Source organism: Epinephelus moara, chromosome 19, assembly GCF_006386435.1.
Source record: "Epinephelus moara isolate mb chromosome 19, YSFRI_EMoa_1.0, whole genome shotgun sequence".
NCBI lineage: Eukaryota > Metazoa > Chordata > Actinopteri > Perciformes > Serranidae > Epinephelus > Epinephelus moara.
Genome location: NC_065524.1, coordinates 12199658 through 12219634, shown reverse-complemented (window position 1 = coordinate 12219634; position 19977 = coordinate 12199658). Strand labels below are relative to the sequence as shown.

Here is a 19977-nt window from a genome sequence, read left to right as displayed (position 1 = left end):
GTCTGAGATTGATTTCAGTGATCCAAAGAACCCTGAGACACAATACCATCCATGAGTTTAATTGAAAAACAAAAAATTTAATCTTTATGACACTTAAATACAATTTGCATAATAATTTGGAACGTGGTGTAAATGTGCCATGCAGTGTGGGACTCGCCCTGCCATGGTCTTGGTCATGACTTGGTCTCAGTTTAAGTGGTCTACTCTTGGCTACAACACTGCTTTATGGGGCTTCTCAAGGCAACAGAAATCACAAACTGTAGGGTAATCTGGTTTAGCCCAGGTGTATCTTTACATTAGTCTCACCTGTATATTTGTGCATAAGAAACAGAGATGTGGTCTGTTGGACTCTGGATCAGCAGACGGTCGATTGCCTTCTCCAGGTTTGGCCAATGGTTTTTCCGGTAGTCTTCTACAGCCATTGCATTCAGCACTGAGTGGAAAGAGGAAAACTGGTCAGCTTTAAAATGACCTGTTAAACATTATGATTCTGGTCAAAGCCATCAGGCCTAACAGACAGACAGTCGTTCCGCCGGGAGCATCAGTCTCCACATACTGCAGCAGGCCGAGCTGCTGGGTGAACACAGGATATCAGGCCCTGCTGTCACAGTGCCTGCTTCATCTGAACTTACGGAACTTGGAAGTAGAATCGAGGGTGAATTTTCCCTCAGCAGCTGGCGGAGCCGTGCTGTCACTCTCGCTGACTTCGCTGCTCTCGCTGCCTGAATCAGAGTCCATGAACTTTGACCCCCCGGTGCTGCCGGACCTCAGTTTCCCTCGTCGACTCCCCGGTTCTCCTCCCGGCGCCGGTGTACAGGCGGGCTGCGGGACGGCGCTTCCATCCGACAGCTGGCTACTCAGATACGTGCGGACTTTACTGCCGCTGCTCGCACAATAGTTGTGGTTATGGTCGTCTTTTATTTCCAAACTGTCATCTTCCATGGCCTCCATTTTCACAACCGGTCCTGTGTGCTGAAGCCTGGCGTCACTACATAAACATTTCAGATAACAATTAGGGACAAAGACAGAAACTGTCAGGCGTCTTCGGTGGTGTCCATCTCGGTTTTTCTGTTGTTAACTGAGTTTTACGACACGGCGTATTACGGGACAACTGAGATAGATGGGAAATGTAGTTCCAAAGACCCGAGACCTTAAATAAACCGTTTCTAGGCTTCGTTTTTGGTAACTCTAATCAACTGGACCATGTAAAACTATTTAAAGACTAAATATTGATCAACCGACTGTTAACAGATTAACTGGTTTAGGTAGAAACCTCATATTACCGTACTACGCATGCGCACACTGATGACTGGTATTCTACAAAGTTTTCGACAACATACTAGTGCTAAATCCTCACATACTGTACTGTGTTGCTGTTGTAAAGGTATTTATCTTGTGATATAATGAAACGAAATGTATCTTAGTCGTTGTGTCCCGTTGAAACCCTCTCAATCGAGTTAAATGGTCTTTGAAAGCCCTGTTAGGTGGAATGAGGAACTGTCAGTGTGAGCTCTGAGGCGCTAGATGGCGCAGTATTCACGCCTGCACCATCACGTTGAAGCTATTGGTGTGAGGGCCTGGTTGCAGTGTGTATGAAATAACAGAAATGAGTTGTCAGTGTTTTTCATTATTTTTTTTTACTGAGAACCCCAGAAGAGATAACAACTATAAGGATGTAAAAAAAAATCTTATTCCTTAAACCGTAAACAAAATGGTAAGTGAATTATGTTGGTGCGGACCTTTATCCAACACATTGGCTCAAATATGTCCATCTACCAACACTGAAATCTTTACAGGCAGCAGACTCCTCTGTATAATGCATGGAACCGTTTTAACTTTAAACTCTATGAAAAGTGACATGGGCAACAAAACCGCTTTTATAAGAAGGAAAAAAGTGCCATTTTTCAATGTGAACTCATTGAATATATCCCTAAGGCTTAATATTACAACTTAGTATAACTTCGTTCAGATATAAACTATCACCTACTCTTTGATGAGTATGTCTCACATCAGAGTATAAAAATAAGAGGCTTGACCATAAAAAGTAGCTGCCACATGTCGGAAGGAACACCTTTTCAATAGTTATATTTTTTCCAAGATTTAAATGACAGGTTAAACATACAAAGCTTATGACAATGTAGGAGCGTGTTGATTAAGTGTTCTTTGGTCTAAAATTAAAGAGTACTGTTCTTTTTTTCTAGCATTTACCCTCAAGAAAGGGCAGAGCTGAACTTTTATACTGCAAAATAGACAATGTGTTCAAGTAAACCATCTGAAGATTTATGTGTCTGAAACTCATAGTACCCACTATTTAGCAGGCAGTAGGCTTACATATATACATGTGTCCCCAATGGCAACATGACCCAACTCTAAAACACACCATTAGACCACAGCTGGCTTCACACTATGGACTGAGACATTTGAAGTCTTTGCTTGTAATGACTGCAATTTAGGAATTAAAGCTTAATCTAGTATCACATTCGCTGTACGCTGCAGTGGATGTGTCAAAGAATTTTACAAAATGTGAATGTTCATGAGATGAGCACATGGAAAGAATCCTTATAAAGAAAAAAAAAAAAACAACTACTGCATTCTATTTAGTAAGTAGTATATAGTATGAAGTTTCAGACACAATGCATGTGACCAAACTGGGCACAAAGAAAAACCTGCTGCGTATTCACACAAAGTTGTCATTGTAATTTCAACTTTATGGAAGAAAAAAAAATAGTAAGGTTGATGAGTCAAAAATATACGAAACATATATATATATATATAAAAAAGACAATTAGTGCTTTATCGACCCCGTACTTTACATTTAAACATGTGTGGTGCTCTGAGTCTTTTCAGAAGTATTGTCAGTCTGCGCACTTGATGAGGCCTCGTTGGCTAAAGTGTGTTGTGTTGTGTCTCTGAGGCATGTCTCTCCATCTGCTGCTAGTGTGTCGGCGTCCTCTGGCTCGCTGTCTTCTTCCACCCCTTCTGCGCTGCATTCGGACTCGTCGGTGTCGCTCCCGCATGAGCTGGACGTCTCATCTTCGGAGTCAGAGTAAACCTCAGCCCCATGGAAGATATAGTGATTCGGTGTTTGGAACAGGTACTGGCCTGCTGTGGGAAATGATACAAACAATTTACAGCGCTGAAATCAATATCTGGAGAAGATTTTAAATCATCCATACTTATTTGGTTCAACATTTGTTTTCCTGCTGCATGAGGAAAAATTAAATAAAATATTGTTATGGCAAGCTTTAAGGGAGCAGTGTGTAGAATTTAGTAGCCTCTAGTGAGATCTGAATATTGCAACCAGCTAAAACTTCTCCTGCGTGCTAAGTATGAAGTCCTGGCTAGGATTCCTTCTGTGTTAATTGTTTATGAGGTTTTTACTGGGAGCAAAATTACCCACAGTGGCCCTTTTCTCTCCAAAACAAATGGGTCCTGAGATTTAGACAGTCGAAAACACTGATTAAAGCACTTTCACATTGGAAATCTGTGTTTTTTTTTCCATTCAAGCTATGTTTCCATGCAAAAGTGATTCGAATCATTGGGAAATGTGCATTAAAAGAAATACAAATCCTGTGTGTTTCCATTAAATGTACGGACTTTGGTGAAAACTACAAACTCACGCGAGTTTTCCCACAGAACCGGAAACAAAACAAGTCTCGTCTTGTTCTTCTTCTACGTTTTCTGGCGGTTGGCAACCAGCTTGTAAATGCAATACCGCCATCCTGACCCGGAGTGTGGATAGCACCATGAAGAGAGGTGCGCTACGTCATACTTAATTCGAACATAACTGTTTCCATCCCCCATTTTGGGAATCAACATTTTTTCAAATCAACCAAAACCCTGCTAAAGTGAGCGAATTTTAGTTTGTGCGAATCAGGGGATTTTAATTTGAATTTTGGTGTTTCCATCATAATTTTCCGATGCGATACTTCTAGATGTGCATCTAAACAGGCTGATGGAAACATGGCTACTGTTTGGCTTGTCCCAGAGGGGCTGCTAACTACAGTGGCTAATGCTTTCATTTGTGTGTGTTTGGTTTATCCATTCAGGGCTACTGCAGAAACATGGCAGTGCCACATGGTGGATTCCATGGACGAAGACCAGCTCCCTTTGTGGATAGAAGCACCTTATTCTAAGGTACATTAACATAACTATTCTTATTTTCAGGATTACACACTAAATAAAAAACACTCCTATTATATTTTATCCCATTTCTGCCAATATATCTCCCTAAGGCCTACACACACTGCACCTTTAATTAATGAGATGAGTGGGTGAGCACCTGTGTTTTAACACACCTATGTCTCACTTTCATATATATCAAAAAATAAAATATATTTATAATAAATAAAATTAAAATAATATATTAACTTGTTGATTACAGTAAACAGTGTTGTCCTCAGTACAATAGTCTATAGCTTACTCTCAAGGCGTTTGCTGATTGGACTTCTGTTGATTCGACTCATCCAGCATCGTCTACGAAATTCAATGTTGGAGGTTTGGCTTTTTACTTCAGCGGCATCCTCTTTTGGCGCATCTTCTGCTGGTTTCTCTGAAGGCTCAGCCGTCTCTTCACTGGGACACTGGGCATTTGGACAAGGCTCTGGCGGTGTTACATTATTACCAGCAGTGTCTGTGACATTCGGACGTTCTGTCTCCTCTAAAGGCTTAGTTACTGAGTCTGTACTGTGCTGCTTCTGCTCCTCCTGAGCCGCGTCGCTGGAAGCAGGCAAGGCCTCACTTGGTGGCTGTTCTGGTAACCGAGGGGGTTTCTCTGTGATCTCAGCGAGTCTTACTGTGTTGTAGCAGAGCTGCTCAAAATCTCGACCCAACCGGTGACAGAGCTCGTTGACAATGACATCGCAGTCCCCGAGTAGCTCCACGTCAAAGTTGAGGTGAGGCAGCTGCTCCCTATTGATCAGGACCTGAGGCACTTCATGAGGAATGGAGTCTGGATAAGATCAAGAGAAAACAGTTACTTATGTATGTTTGGGTTTACTGTAGGCACAAGAAGAACTGATTGGTTATTGCATTCACCTTACAGAAAACAAAAAGTCATTCATCTGAACAAAACATACTTGGGATGAGGGCAACTGGTCGGACTTTAAGTGAAGAGCCGATGACAATCAAGAGGTCCACCTCGTCTTTATCCTGCTTCATGGCTCTGTGGAACATCTCTGGAAGATTCTCTCCAAAGAAGACAATGTCGGGTTTCATGATTGCCAGGGGAATATCTGGACACCGTTGACAACGAGGGACAACCTACAAGATGAATTCATCTTATTAGCACTGTTACAAAATATAGTTAACGGAACGCCATGCCAAAGTTCCTCTTATTTAGACAGGCATTGCAGGTCTCTAATATCCACATTAACAACCAATGTCCTCAAAGTAGGAAGCGGTACCACCCTGATTTACTTTCACAATCACCCAACAATTGTTCATTGACACATAGTGCAAAACCCGCAGGGCTAGATGTTTATGTAAGCATGTTTAATTTAATTATCTCTGCTTGTGGATAATCACTACAGTCAGTTTGTGCTGGAGCTGGAAGCTAGGTCACATCTTAAAACATGATCATGACATAAAAATAAAACAAACAAACATCCAAAAGACAAAATAAACAGAGAAACAGAATAAAGCAAAACACTTTTCTCTCTTACTCCTAGTGATATTAACTTAAGAGAATAGTTTTGGTGTTAAATGCAGAAGATTTCTGATACCTGCTGCTGCAAATACTGCTATAAGCCAAATACGATGGAGGTAAATGACATTTCAAAAACGTTTTTAATTCTAATTTGGAGGAATGAACCTGCTATAAGCATCATTTACAGTACGGTAACGAGAAAGGACAGACAGCTTTTCACCACAATACCACCACTGAGGTAATGGTCTGTAAAATTGACTGTAGAGTTAATGATGCCTCCAATCGCACTATTTTAACTAGAGTATGTGTGGACAATACTGATGACACTAATATAGATTTACAATATGTTGTAGCTGCATACGTAACAAAGCTGTACAAACACTGCTGAAGTGATTCCCAAACATTTTCTGTCATGTTACTTCTAATATGCAAATAAAAATACTGTTTGGTGAGCATCAGTTTTCTTTTTTTCCTTCTCAAAAGTCTGTCCATCTACAGGTTTGTGCGTCTTCTTGCAGTCTTCAAAAAATGTTGCTAGACTAAAATCTTGACAGCCTCGCTAACATCAAGTTGTTTAAAGGTCTTAAGTAAAATTCAAAGAGCTTTTCAGTGCAGAGACTGACTTCTCCGAGCAGAAAAATTACATGTGGAGCTCATAACATTAACAGCTCCCTTCCAGCAAATAAAGCAATACAGTGATTAATGATGGTTGTTACACCTGTGTTTGATGGGCAAAATGTCTACTGTGAAAAGGATCAATGTGTCTTTAGTTTCACTCCGATAGCTCCTGCTGGAGTGGCCCACTCCTGGAATGGTATCGTTTTGACACCCGTGCTCACACCAAGTGTAAGATCTCTTACACAGCAAATGTACTCAGATCAACTTTCTCGGGCCCTGCACTATTCTCCACTGGAAGCTGCTTGTTGGGTATTTTCATGCAATAACCATGAAATGCTGTATGTAGTTACTGTTCAGCAACGCAGTTTGTGCATTTTCATTTGCATTGTTGCTGGTGTTGCTTAATATGTAGTGTGTGCAAAAGTGTTCAGTAACGCATGCAAGTGTGTTCTCTTGGATCAGCTTGTAATGAATGAATACCTGGTTAAAGATGTCTTCCCTTACAGCTTCACAACCCACTTTGTGTTTACAGACAAGACAGGAAGCAGTTGCAAAGGACCCTGAAATAAAATGTATGATGCATAATGACTTTCACCATCACAACGGACAAAACTATATAAAAAAATAAGCAAGATCCATTTATTAGCTGTATCGCTTACCATGGCACTGAATAATCCGCTGAACTCCAGCCACTTGTTCTAATGTATCAATGTTTTGCGTGTAATTGCGCAGCAGCTTCCCGTTCTTATCCAGCATAGATATGAATTTGTGACAGAGCGAAGGCTGGAACTGACCAGGGTAGATCTCCTGTAACAAAGAGAGCACGATCAACACTTGTGGACTCGATCCAGAGCCATGCATATCACCCTGTACTGACTTTTATGCACCCTTCATCTACAAAACTTAGGAACATTTCTTTTTTCAAATCTCTTATCATTTAAGGGACAAGAAGACATGAGAGAACATTTCAAAGTCTTGTGCTAGATTTAAGTTAAACAAGTTATAAATCAACAAATAAAACAAATTAATAAAACAAATTGTAAAAACACAGTAATCTGCACACAGGAGTCTTCTGCAACATATATTACTACATTACAAGCTTTTGTTCATAGACCTTCCTCATGCAAGGGGCATATATCTCATCTATGTGCTCAAGGATATATGTTTATCATATTAGAACCACAAAACTGGAAGCTGAGGGATACAAATATATTAGATATAACACACACTTTATAGCTTGCATCACTTTTCAGCGTGACCACTGCAGCACCTTGCAAAATGTGCAAGGGTGTGTTTAATTTTGACTACATCATTTTACATATTTTTTTTATCTTGTTGCATCATACACCAGATACAAGGATCTTTGTTGAGGGATGATCAAATCATTCTTAATGTATTGTTATCAACTTTGATATGGACAACAGTATGTGGGCACAATGAACAAACCTTAGCAAACTTGAAAAAGGGTCTTGGGTCCCGTCTGAAGTATTCAATGTCAAACATAGCTTGAGGGTCCGGAAGATCAGGGAAATCCACAGCAAGCCGTGCATATATTCCATCTCTGGAGCGAAAATCTGGTATTCCACATGAGACCGACACCTACACAAAAGCATACAGGCATTCTGACTTTATGTTTCCACTCAAACATGTGGCAATGCTGTATAATATTACTGTAAATGCATACCCCAGCACCAGTCAGCACAAGGATCCTTTTACTTTCATGGAGTAGCCTGACCACATCCTCTAAGGTGTTAATATCCTTCCGCTTCTTTCTTTTTGGAGGTTCTGAGATGTTGATGATGATCTGCCACAATGTCATGTCGTCTAAATCTGGTGGGAGTACAGTCTCAGGCAGCAGATCCCTCAGAATGGTCCTCGGATCTGTCTCTCTGATGTGTTGCTGGATGAAATTGTAGGAACCTGGCGAGAACACAATATCTCAGTGTGAATTGTATTCAACAATATGCTGTGCCACTTATTGAGTAGTTTAAATTATTTTCTTCTTACTAAAACATATCAGAGAAGTAATTCAAGCTTGCTGCTATAACTTTGTGTCAACCGAAATCCACATGACTGCTTACCTATTTGGGGTTGAGGTGCCCAGTCGCTGGAGCTTGCATGAGAGGATCTGTCATCGTCCTCGTTGATGTGGTCCGGCGTGACAGCCAGACCATTGGAGGGTATATCGTCATGTCCGAGAAAATCTGAGCACAGAGAAGTTCGTAAAATGAACAAATGAAACTAGAAATAAGACGCGTTTATCACAAATAACCACTACAATAATTTACAACCAATATCACTGACAAAAACCTCAGTGTGATAACGGTTACTGAAGTGAACGCTATTCGGAAAGAGCCATTAACCGGCTAAATGCTAACGGTAGGCGGCTATGAAAGTTTAGTGCCGTAAAGGAATGAGTTAAATCCCCTCAAGATGACTCACAGACAGTTTTCTCTTTCATTTTTATTTTACGAAAGAAAAGTTAAAGTTGCCGTCATGAAAAGTAATGGTTAGCATACCTGAGCGCCCGCACATCTGTAGTTAAAGTTAGCTAGCTTTAGTTAACCAACGGTAACTTATCCCCTGTGTTAGCTAAACTCGCCGGTTAAGTTGGTAAAAACAAGCACTGCCCACTTCAACTTAAGTCGCGTAAGTTAAATTCTTAAAGCTTCATTAAATTTCCGCCTCTTTACATACCAGGACTCTCCTCAGTTGTCCCTAGCACAGCGCTGCTGTCTAGTTTCACTACTGGTTTGTGTGGCTCGGAGACCAGCAGTCCCAGTCCATTGTTGTCTCCGCCTAGCGCTGCCGGGGCCTGCTCTACCGCCATCACCGGCTTCGCTTCCTTCTCCGCTGGCTGCGCACAATTCACCGCCGCCTCCCAGCTCTCTGTGTCCCCAGAGACGCATGAGAACGGGTCTGCTTTAGCGACTTTGAACCCGTGGTTAGTTACCGGACTGATTTTCGACTTTTTCGCGGCAGGTTCTTCCATGTCGGAGGCGCCTGTAAAGGCCGTTCCGAGACTGGTCTCTTCGTCCGCCATCTTCAGCACGTAGAGCCGCTGAGCAGATCCTTCCCCTCGGACAGCTGTCTCATTTGCATAGCGCACGTGACGCTTTCTCCACCAGTAGTCATGGCTGGAACGTCCCCTTTTTACGTCGATGACGTAAAACCATAACAAAATATTGCTGCCTTCAAGCACCGTCCGAAGAGTTTTGAGCAAATGTAGGCTCTCATGACCGACCACACAGAGCTGTGAGTAAAACGCAGATGTCAAACCAGAGGCGTTGGTAGGTGTAGGCGCCTGAGGCCTCAGCCCCCGGATCTAAATTGACTGTATTTAAAAAAATAAGAACAGGCCTAATAATAAATGTAAAAAGCCCAATTTAATTTAATTCATGCATTAAAGCCCTCAAAAATAATGTGAGATAAGATAAGATAAGATAAGATAAGATAAAACTTTATTGATCCCATACTAGGGAAATTCACATTACAGTAGCTCAAATAGCACAGATGGCAACAGAATACTTATAAAATATAGATAAAATACAAAAAGATACATATCGGAATTAGAAAAATATGAAATATAAAGTGCTAAGTTTAGACACAACAAAGTACTAAATTTGTGATATTACTGTTTAAAAGCACACGTTTTGGATCCTCTGTGTCATTGTGTGATCAAGAGAGAGAGAGTGCACAAGTAATGGCTTTAATGTTGCAGCTGATAAGCTTTCTTTTTAGATGCTTCATATACTGCTGGGTAGTTTAATCTATAATGATACAACATCATTTAGTTTATTATATTATATATTTTGTATTATAAATCTGAAATAACTAGAGCAAACATATAAATGTAGTGGAGTGAAAAGTGCAATATTTCCCCTTTGAGATGTAGAGGAGTATAAGTATAAAGTAGAATAAAATGGAAATACTCAAGTACAAGAACCTCAAAATTCTTTAATGATAGCATTTGCAAAGTATTCTGTTTCTACTCAATACTAATTACTAGCAACTACAAATATTCATAACATCATAATTCATCATTTATCTGGAAAATGTAAAAAAATGTTTATAAGGGTAAATAAGATGACAGCGTGTATAGGTATCAAAATAGAGCTTCTTTATTTAAAAAAAAGAAATATTTTTTAACTTTTGTATTACATGTGTATGGTGACATTTTAATTTCAATCTAAATGATATGGCTCCTGCAAACTTACTCTGTTCATTTTGCCACATATGCCATATGATATGTTGTTCAGTCATCAAGAACATGATTTTATCACAATATAGCCTATATGCTTTCTAATTGCTAAAGGTTATCTTTGACTTTATTGTATGGTCCTATGAATGCTAGAAAGATGGAGCTGAGTGGGGGGAGCTTTTGTTTGGACACGTGAATGCAGCATATGTCGTATGGTGGAAGGGACCGCTAAACATTCCCAACAACTCAAGAGAGGTCTCCCTTTACAATTTTAACTATTTGATAGTTTTTCCACTAACTAACCAGAGACAGCTGACATAATAATAACAAGATAAACTTTGAGAATATCTCCAGTGTGGATGATTGTCAGTGAGTGACCCACAGCAGCAGCGAGGGGGAGCCCAGCAGCAGCAACCCTTGAACCACACATCTGTGTTCCAGGATAGCAGACAGTCAAGCTGCTCCGTGACGAGAAGAAAGCATACATACCTCATAGCAGGTTTATATGGAGGCTATTCTGAACTGCAAACCAGAGGACTTGGAGGATTACTACGGGCTGTTAGGGTGTGATGAGTTGTCGTCGGTAAGTTCTCGCCAGCGGGTTTAAGGATCAGCCTATTTGCTGGGTGAAATAGTGGTGTTTGGATCCGCAAACCAAAACATACAGGTATAAGAGTTCAGAAGTGAGGGATACTGTTAAATGCTGGATGTACGTCAACGATCTTGTGCGTTGTTCAACCAAAAGATTAATGGATTAGGCTGTGTGCGCTCCAGAGGTTAGTCTGAACCGAGACCTGTTGATGCTTCAGCAAAAGATGTCAGAGCAACCAGTCGTGCGTCATCCAGTGTCTGCGATGGTTGAGTCACAGCATTTGTAATTCATAATTCATAGGCCTATTTCTACATGGAAACATGATCCGAAAATCAGAATTGTTATAATAACTACAATGACATGATGGCCTACATTAAAAATATTTTGTCTGTAGCAACACTAAGATCAATACTTGTCTCACACGTCACGAGCAGTGAGTCAGAGTATTTCAAGGCCTCAAAATAAACTGATCAATATATTATTCAAGAAAACATAAAATAGACCAGCTTCAGAAAATCAGTGGGTAACTTTCCTTACATATTCATAATTCTGAATTTGTTTTGTTTTTTCAGAAATGTGTGTGTAAATCTGGATGTCCCTTGGAAATAAAAGAAGTGACTGATTCCTGGATTTCAAATATTTAGTTTGGCAAAAGTACATTGTATTTATATAACCTTTTGTTGTTGTTGTTTTTCATGCAGACTGAACAGATCCTCAATGAATACAAGATCCGAGCCTTGGCATGTCACCCAGACAAACACCTAGACAATCCAAAAGCAGGTTAATATGTGAACCATTACTGTGACACGTGTAAATTGGCCAGAAGTATGATAAAAAGTCAAGATGAATCCAACTTTTAAATTTGTTTTACCTTTTTTTAAATGATTTGTGACTTTCTTATCCAACAAACAGTTAATGCCTCTTTCTGATGTCTTGACTTCAAAGCAGATTATGTTAATGAAGAGCTGCCCACTGTATGCAAAGAAGAAGGTAATTATTATTGCTAATTTGGTTCCATCTTAGACCCATATATTTTCTTTCTTTCTGACAGTGGCAGATTTCCAAAAGCTGCAGGAAGCCAAAGAGGTTTTGTGTGATGAAACCAAAAGAAAAAACTACGACCTTTGGAGAAGAAGTGGAGTTAATATTCCGTTTCGTGACTGGCAAGCCTTGAATGACTCTGTAAAAACGGTATGTAACATCTTGACTTTGGTACAGATTTTTTTTTAAATATTGTGTAATAATCAGTTTAACTTAGAAAGTCTGCTGTTATATTTGATCATCTGTTTTCAGTCAATGCACTGGGCTGTGAGAAATAAGAAGGAACCAATGTTGGAGGCCTCAAATGCAGAAAGCCCTGTCACTTCCCAAGCAGAGGACCCTCAGTCTGAGCAAGACGCAACGAGGATTTCTTCATGTGACACGCCATCCTCAAGTAAGTGAATTACAAAATGTAATTAAAGTCATGAGAATGTAAGGAGATCCACTTTATTTTATTGCATGATGCTTCTGAAGTGCAAAACACAACAACTATTAAAAGAAATCTGCAGAGATACAAGCCTGGAAGTGGACAGTTGCAGTATGGACAGCATACAAATCCTGTTTTTTTTAAGTGCCTCTTCCTTATTTCTGTAGCTTTTGTAGCAGAGTTCACACAGCCTATGTGTGACTGGCACCTCTTCTAGTCACATAGTTATGGTGTATTTTTTCCCTAAAGTCACACCAGAAAGTCACATGATACTCAGAAGAGCACTGTGGGCGACTAGAGAAAAACTTTGTGCTGCTCAAGTTCCCCTTTTCGGAACGTTAGGGCCACTGAATATTTAAAAAATAGGTACTTGGCACTCGTATTAAAAAGGGTTGTGTTCCATCCTTTTTTTATGACGTGCACCTCACGGCAACCACTTGCGCTGAAGTCTTAAAATTGGGCAGAAAAGTCAATGGTAAAGAAAAGGTATCAAAATATTATATGATCTATTTGAGGAGGGCAATTTTCTTTCCCATAACAGGATGAGGGAAAAATTCAACCTGGAAGGAAGAGGCCACTTTTGGAAATATCTACAGATTAGAGACTGTATTAAAAGGAAAGTTCCCTTTCATCAAAATAAAAATCTAATAGAGTGATGTGTGCAGTTGCTACTAATGTTCCAGAAAGCATCACAGTGGTATGAAATATGCCCCTGGATAAAAAACAGTGGTTGTGGTGATGCAAGGATGATACGGGAGAAAGACCCGTGGTGTAAATTGGATGAAAAAACATAGAAGGGGATTCTTTCCAACGTCAAGGAATATGTCAGAGAAGCCAGAGGCAAATTTATTTAATATAAAATAATTCACAGATATTATCACACTCCAAAACAGTCAATAGAATGGGCCGACTTAAAGATGATCTATGTTGGAAATGCAGGAAAGAACATGGCACATACATGCATGCATTATGGGAATGTCCTCTGGTTTTTCCCTTGTGGAGGAATGTCTGCTTGGTGACAAAACTGTAGTGCCGAATTTAAATAAATTTGTATTAAGAATATTGAAAACTAGCCTTATAACTTGTGCTCGGATGATTCTAAGGTGCTGAAGGAGCCTCACACTCCAACACTGAATATGTGGACAGTTCAAATGATGGAAATCACGGTGTGTGAAAAGACGCTGTGAAGATTAACTTGGAAAAATTATATGGTTAATGAACAACGGGACAGTTTCAGCAGATATATGACAGGAGGGACCATTTGATTGTGTTAATGCACTGATTATACAGTGGTACCGTACACTTCTAACTGACACGTTGGACTAATGATTGGCTCACCACTGTGATTGAATAGCTGCCTTTCCTCTATTAATGTCTGTCAATATTTGCTAGACCTCCTGCCTGTTTGTTTGTTTTGGATTGTTGTTGTTTTATAAAAGATTGTCATGCAATAAAAATCTTAACTACAAAAAAAAAATTCAGAAAATTATGAACAACATTTTCCAAATTGTATTATGCTACAATGCTGTTAGTTTTTATATTCATTTCATCTAGTTTTAAGTGTCAGTGCAGAGGGCCACAGGTGTACCTGCTGCTTTTGTAGCTTAGTTAACTGGGTCTGTCTGAGATCCCACAGAAAAGTTAGTCCCTGCCTGCTAGATGGATGAAACACCAGCAGAAACCACATGCAAAAGTTATAATTAAACAATGTTCCATTTTCCTAGTAACCCTTCATCTTACTAGCTTACCATGACATATGTAAAACTGAGCACTGACAAAATGCACTATAATGCTACCTGTAGAAATAATTACAAAGTTGGTTTTAAGAAGATAATTTTTTTCCACTTGTATGTTGTTTTTGCTGTTAAATGATATACCTCTTTTTTCTGAAATGAAACAGTTATCATATGTGTATTATATCATAAAATGCAATACAGTTTAACATTGCTTACTGTATCACATCAGCAGGATTGAACTGTTTTTGTGCCATTCATTATTTACTATATACCACTAACTCACCTCTCTCATCATTGCTCAGGTGATTACTGCCATCGACGTTTCCGCTGGGCCGCCGACTCACCATCTAGTCTGCTGCAGAAGTTCAGAAATTATGAAATATAAATATATCAACAGTTTAATTATGTGTAAATGTTTGTGTTTTGTTGTTGTCCTTATTCAGTTGGGACCCTGTGAACTGTGGTGTCAGTTTCTGTGAATATGGCTCGGCTATAACTCATGAAACTTGTTCCATAAACTGGAACCTGTGAGCTCTAAATGTGTCCGTCGCAAGTGTCAAATGTTTTGTCAAACAGAAATCAAAGAGTTGCGTATGAGATTATAAGAATAATTTATTTTGTCGTTAGTTTTGCTGAGATTTGATCATGCCTGATGCTGGAGTACCTTTAATGCTGTAATATGTGTTTGTCTGTAATGTTGGGACCATAAAACTGAAGCATCTTGTGTATACTACTTTGCTTGTGTGTGTTATTTAATGTCTTCAATTTTTAATATAAATGGTCTTAAATGTATGAAGATTAGCTCCATACTTCAAATGTCAGTCAGCCTCTTATCTTTAGTCATCTGTTGTCAAATGTTAAAAGACTGAATGAGATAAGGTGAGATATACTTAAGGACTGAATCAAAGACTGTAAACAATACAGAAGAGGGCAAATACAAGATATATTGATAAAAAAGCAGATTAGGTCTATTGGCCAAGGACAACAGATATTTTTCTCACCAAATCTAGCTTCTCTGCATTCTGCAAGATTTAACCAATGAATTAAACTGCAGTACCTACATTAACAGGCCTGCAACCAAAGTATTACTTCAGTTAAAGTACATAAGTATCACCAGGATATTGTCCTTAAAGAATCCAAGTTAATGTACCCATTATGCAGAGCAAATTCTAACTACTTATTAGAATCTTTTGTATAGTTGTATCCATAATAATGCATCATTTTTATAAAAGGATCATAAAATTTAATAAAATCTTAAAGGCCTTCCACACCCATAGTCCACCCACACATGTTTTCAATTGTTGAGTAGTGACCTCAGGACCATGTGTGTACAAACTACCCTTGATTGACATGCTCAACACGTTTATTATTCCCCTGTTAAATTTTGTTGTTCCTGTTGTGGTGGGGAAATTTATACCCCATCATTCTCATTAGTTAGGGTTACTAATTGCAACCTGGGTGTGCTGGGTAGAGTCAGCTAAGGCATTTCTCTCTGAATGGTTGTTGAGAAGAAGTAAAATTGAAATGTAAATATTTGTACAAATAGGGTGAAGTTAGGTAATTTAGGACATCAGGTAAAATGGGACAAATAAGGTTTTACTTATTGGGTGCTTTAGATATTAGCAGCCGATTGGCTAACATAATGAACATGCTTTTGAATTGTTTCTACAAATGTCTTTCACATTAAACACTCCTGTTGATTGGTCTGAGATAACTAGAATGGGCAGAGCAAAGGGATAATAAAACAAAAAATAATAAGAGTGCTGCAGCTAAAACAATCAGGGTACAACTGTTTGACATAATCTTATAATTAAAAATATTTTCACATTTCACTTTATTTGTTATGGGTGAGTACTTAATGCATTCAGGTAAAATGGGAGAAAAAAGGCATTTTTCTAAGGTGGAACCAACATTTTTCCAGGCTACCAGGTGCAATAAAATCCTAAGTTACTATGCCATTGTGTGCCACCATGTCACTTTTTTTTTTCACTTAGAAAAGTGTTAAAGATGATGCAGTGAGTCTATGTCAGCCACAACAGTCCAAAATTAGCCCTAATCACTACAGGCACACACACACACACACACACACACACACACACACATTTCCATTATAGGCAATATACCACCAAGGAAACAGGCTACATGAATGAATAGTTCGATTACATTAATGAATTAATGACTGAAATGATAAATGTATTTGACCATAAAAATGACTAAATATAAAACCCAGTCAGTGTGCCAACAGCCCTTACTCCAGTATGAACACACACTGCAGCTGTAGTAGAGAACACAGTTAAAACAGACTCAGTCTACAACACTGCAGCTGCGGTGTTTGTGTCGCCAGATGCCGCTGTTCTTTTTGATGACGTCTCTACAAGCTAAAAGCCCGATGAATGAAGGGAGTCCTCGCCGGGTGTGGTGGCGCGCGCCTGTAATCCAAGCTACCGGGAGGCTGAGGCTGGCGGATCGTTTGAGCTCAGGAGCTCTGAGCTGCAGCGGACTATGTCGATCGGGTGTCCGCACTAAGTTCGGTATCGATATGGTGCTCCTGGGGGAGCCCGGGATTACCAGGTCGCCTAAGGAGGGGTGCACCGGCCCAGGTCGGACACGGAGCAGGTCAAAGCCCCCGTGCCGCTCAGTAGTGGGATCGCGCCTGTGAATAGACGCTGTAGTGCAGCCTGAGTAACACAGCGGGACCCAGTCTTTTTACACTCTGTATACTGTTCAACTAACAGCTGGGACAACACACACACTCAGCAACAGTGTGTTTATGTGTTACGGCAGCTTCATCACTGCTGCTTTATTTTCTTGTTGCCATGAGAACCCTCAGAAACCAGTTGTGTTTGTTTCTCCTACACCACCTCCACCTGGAGGAGAGGAGCAATGACCATAAAAAAAATGTACAAGGTAATTTGAACTCAGTATTTCATGTTAACTGTTAAACAAATTGTTTGGCCTCTCAAAGAAATGTTCCATTATTCTGCATGTCTTGAGGACATTAGGGGTGCAACAGGATGAAGAATCTACATCCACAGGGCTGAGTGATACAGTTCATGACCTATAAAGTGTTACACTGTTAGAGAGAGCTAAAAACCAGACACCACAGTTCACAGTGTGCAAAAAAAGCTTCACAAAAGGTGATGTCACCAGCTTTTTTATAACTCAATAGTTTTCCAGGAGACTTGGACTCTGAGAGTGAAGAGCACAGGATGAAATATGAGATCTGATCAGATGAAGGAATGTGCTCATTTATAATTTTGTAAGTCAGTAGAAGCACTTTAAAGTCTGATCCAATAAGGAGCTAAGAGTAGTGCACCACAGTCAGACTTTTCAGTTTTACAAAATCCTAGCTGCAGCATTCTGAATCATTTTAGGAAAAAGACAGCATAGTTGAATGGCATATTGCCAGCAGATCCTCCTGAAGCCCTTTACCTCTGTTATGATGTCTAAACCTAATGCTCCTACTGGTAATAAAGCTTGTTGTTGAAATATTGAAGTACCACTAGAACTGCTGTTTCTGCTATTATTGCTGTTATTGGTGCTATGTCTGATAACTAATTAGTTAATGTTTATGAGAGAGAGACAGAGAGATGAAGACAGGCCCAGTCTGTTAAACCTCCATTCAGTCTCCTCCTGCACTCTGGTGTATACTGTGTTATAATGCAGTCTTATTCCCACTATAGTTGTTCTCGTTACATATTTCACTGTTGAAACAACACATTGAGTATAAAATGGTGATTTAATTGCAGCCCAAACACACCCTGCTACTCAATGATCACAATATCATCTGACAAAATAAAGATAAATACAGTTCAGTGACAGCTGTCATATACTGTGTGATGGGCTATAGTGACATTTGAAATGAGTGATCACAGGGGGTAACAAAAACTTTTCTACTGTCAAACTGCCCCGACCCTCACTGAGCCGCTCTATCCTGGTTTGCAAAAGTTCAGTTTGGGGTGATAACAACACCAGCCTAATAAAGATGGAGGCACCAAACTGATAAAAAATTATGCTTATGAATTTTACAGGTTAATTTGGACAAAGACTTTATACATTAATCAGGGCATTCAGATAGAAGACAGTGTGAGGTCATCCAGAAATTTAACGCTACAGTCCAGCCACACAGTATCTGTTACCACATCTCAAGCTGCAAATGTGTATTTATGCATGTAAAGCATCACAAATATCAACAGAACAACTGTAAACTACATTATATTTGTGGCTGCTGAAGAACAGATGATCCACATCTGAGATATTTCCTGTGGGCACTGAAAACACACTGAAGACAAAAATGAGCCAGAACTCAACCAGAGTGTTGGATGTTAAAACATTTTTTAGTTTCCTTTTAAAAGCTCTCTTAGTGCTGCTGTTGTTAATATAGCTGCCACAGTATTATTAAATCTGATACAAATATCAGAGGTAGGTCACACTTGAGCAAGTCATCAGCAAGTCTCAAGTCATAACCTTCAGGTCTTAAGCAAGTCCCAAGTCACTTTGGTCAAAATCAAGCAGGTCGAGTCCTTGCTATAAGTCAAGCAAGTCAAGTAAAGTCACTGGTCAGGTCAAGCAAGTCACAATCAAGTCGTACTCACAAACTCATAAAGATAATTTAACATAAGCTACACCCAGTGGTAGAATGTAACTAAATATATATATTCAAGTACTGTGAGTACAAATCTGAGTTTTTTTCTTTTCATTCTCATTCCAATTTTTATGTTGAGGTTTGACCTGTTGGTTGGACAAAACAAACATTATAAAGGTGTCACTTTGAGCTCTGGGTAAGTGTGACATTATCTCTCACTGTTTCCAGAATCTTAACAAACCAAACAATCAGTCAATTAATGGAGAAAATAATCCTCAGATTAAGCCATTATACAAATAATCATTAGTTAATAGTTCAAATGACCTCCACCCTAACCAACTACAGCAATCACATCCTGCTTTTACATTAATGCATGAGTCATTATCATCTAATGAGATTATATATAGTAGACTACAACAGTCACAGGGAATTTATTTTTATTTTTATTTTATTTTATTTTTTTACAGTACTTTGACTTGTAGCTAATACTTTAAGTACAATTTCCTGATTATATGTACATACTTTTACTTAAGACTTATTTTAAAATGCCACAGGACCCAGGCCCAAAAAATTCAAGTGAAAAAAACAAAAACAAAACATGAACTAACATCAATTAGTATGGGATATTTTGCCCGCTTATTTTAACATTAAACATGACTTTTTTGGTCAAATTAAAAAGTTAGATTGTCTATTTCAAATATTTAATTTTTAAACACTTTCCAGAGTGGAACACGTGAAGAACAATCAGCATATAACAGAAGTATTCATTTGATTTCCCTTGAAAAAAGTTTGTTTTTGTCATATGATTAGATGTGTTAAATGTGGATGTTGTTGGTTATGCTATCCTGCTATATTATAGCCTAACCAGTCAAAGAAGTTTACAATCCAGAAAAGGTTAAGTTGCTTTTTAAACCTCATCACCCCTTAATTTAGTGTCATGTTTCACCGAAAATGAGGAATATATAAATAGGAGATTTTCCATAAGTAGCATAACTCTGCAGCTGCAGGTCTTATTTTCTTTGCTAGATGCCGCCAGAGCGTGCTCCCAGATGACGTCATGTTTACAAAAACCCAAATCCTCTATGAATGAAGGCAGTTCTCGCCGGGTGCGGTGGCGCGCGCCTGTAATC

General features: G+C 39.2%; 3 protein-coding genes across 3 annotated transcripts in view; 1 reads left to right on the top strand and 2 right to left on the bottom strand.

The window, feature by feature from the left end:
• The window catches only part of cacul1 (CDK2 associated cullin domain 1), a 7005-nt gene extending 5849 nt beyond the window's left edge, over positions 1 to 1156 (bottom strand). The window contains exons 1-2 of the mRNA XM_050070640.1: positions 633 to 1156; positions 307 to 433 (exon numbers count right to left, since the gene is read on the bottom strand). Of these exons, the coding sequence (XP_049926597.1) occupies positions 307 to 433; positions 633 to 951 (446 nt within the window). The 5' untranslated portion in view covers positions 952 to 1156. The remainder of the gene's footprint in view (positions 1 to 306; positions 434 to 632) is intronic.
• Positions 1157 to 2070: 914 nt separating this feature from the next.
• Positions 2071 to 10491, bottom strand: sirt1 (sirtuin 1). The gene is made up of 10 exons (XM_050071815.1): positions 10483 to 10491; positions 8963 to 9590; positions 8347 to 8469; positions 7950 to 8185; positions 7712 to 7864; positions 6925 to 7072; positions 6746 to 6825; positions 5079 to 5262; positions 4424 to 4951; positions 2071 to 3105 (listed from the first exon to the last, which is right to left on the bottom strand). Exons 1-10 carry the CDS (start codon positions 10489 to 10491, stop codon positions 2816 to 2818), a joined length of 2379 nt encoding a protein of 792 aa, XP_049927772.1. The 3' UTR covers positions 2071 to 2815.
• A 169-nt stretch (positions 10492 to 10660) lies between these two features.
• dnajc12 (DnaJ (Hsp40) homolog, subfamily C, member 12) lies at positions 10661 to 14995 on the top strand. Its single transcript, XM_050070641.1, has 5 exons — positions 10661 to 11049; positions 11760 to 11838; positions 12110 to 12249; positions 12352 to 12493; positions 14565 to 14995. Exons 1-5 carry the CDS (start codon positions 10972 to 10974, stop codon positions 14645 to 14647), a joined length of 522 nt encoding a protein of 173 aa, XP_049926598.1. The 5' UTR covers positions 10661 to 10971; the 3' UTR covers positions 14648 to 14995.
• Positions 14996 to 19977: the final 4982 nt, after the last annotated feature.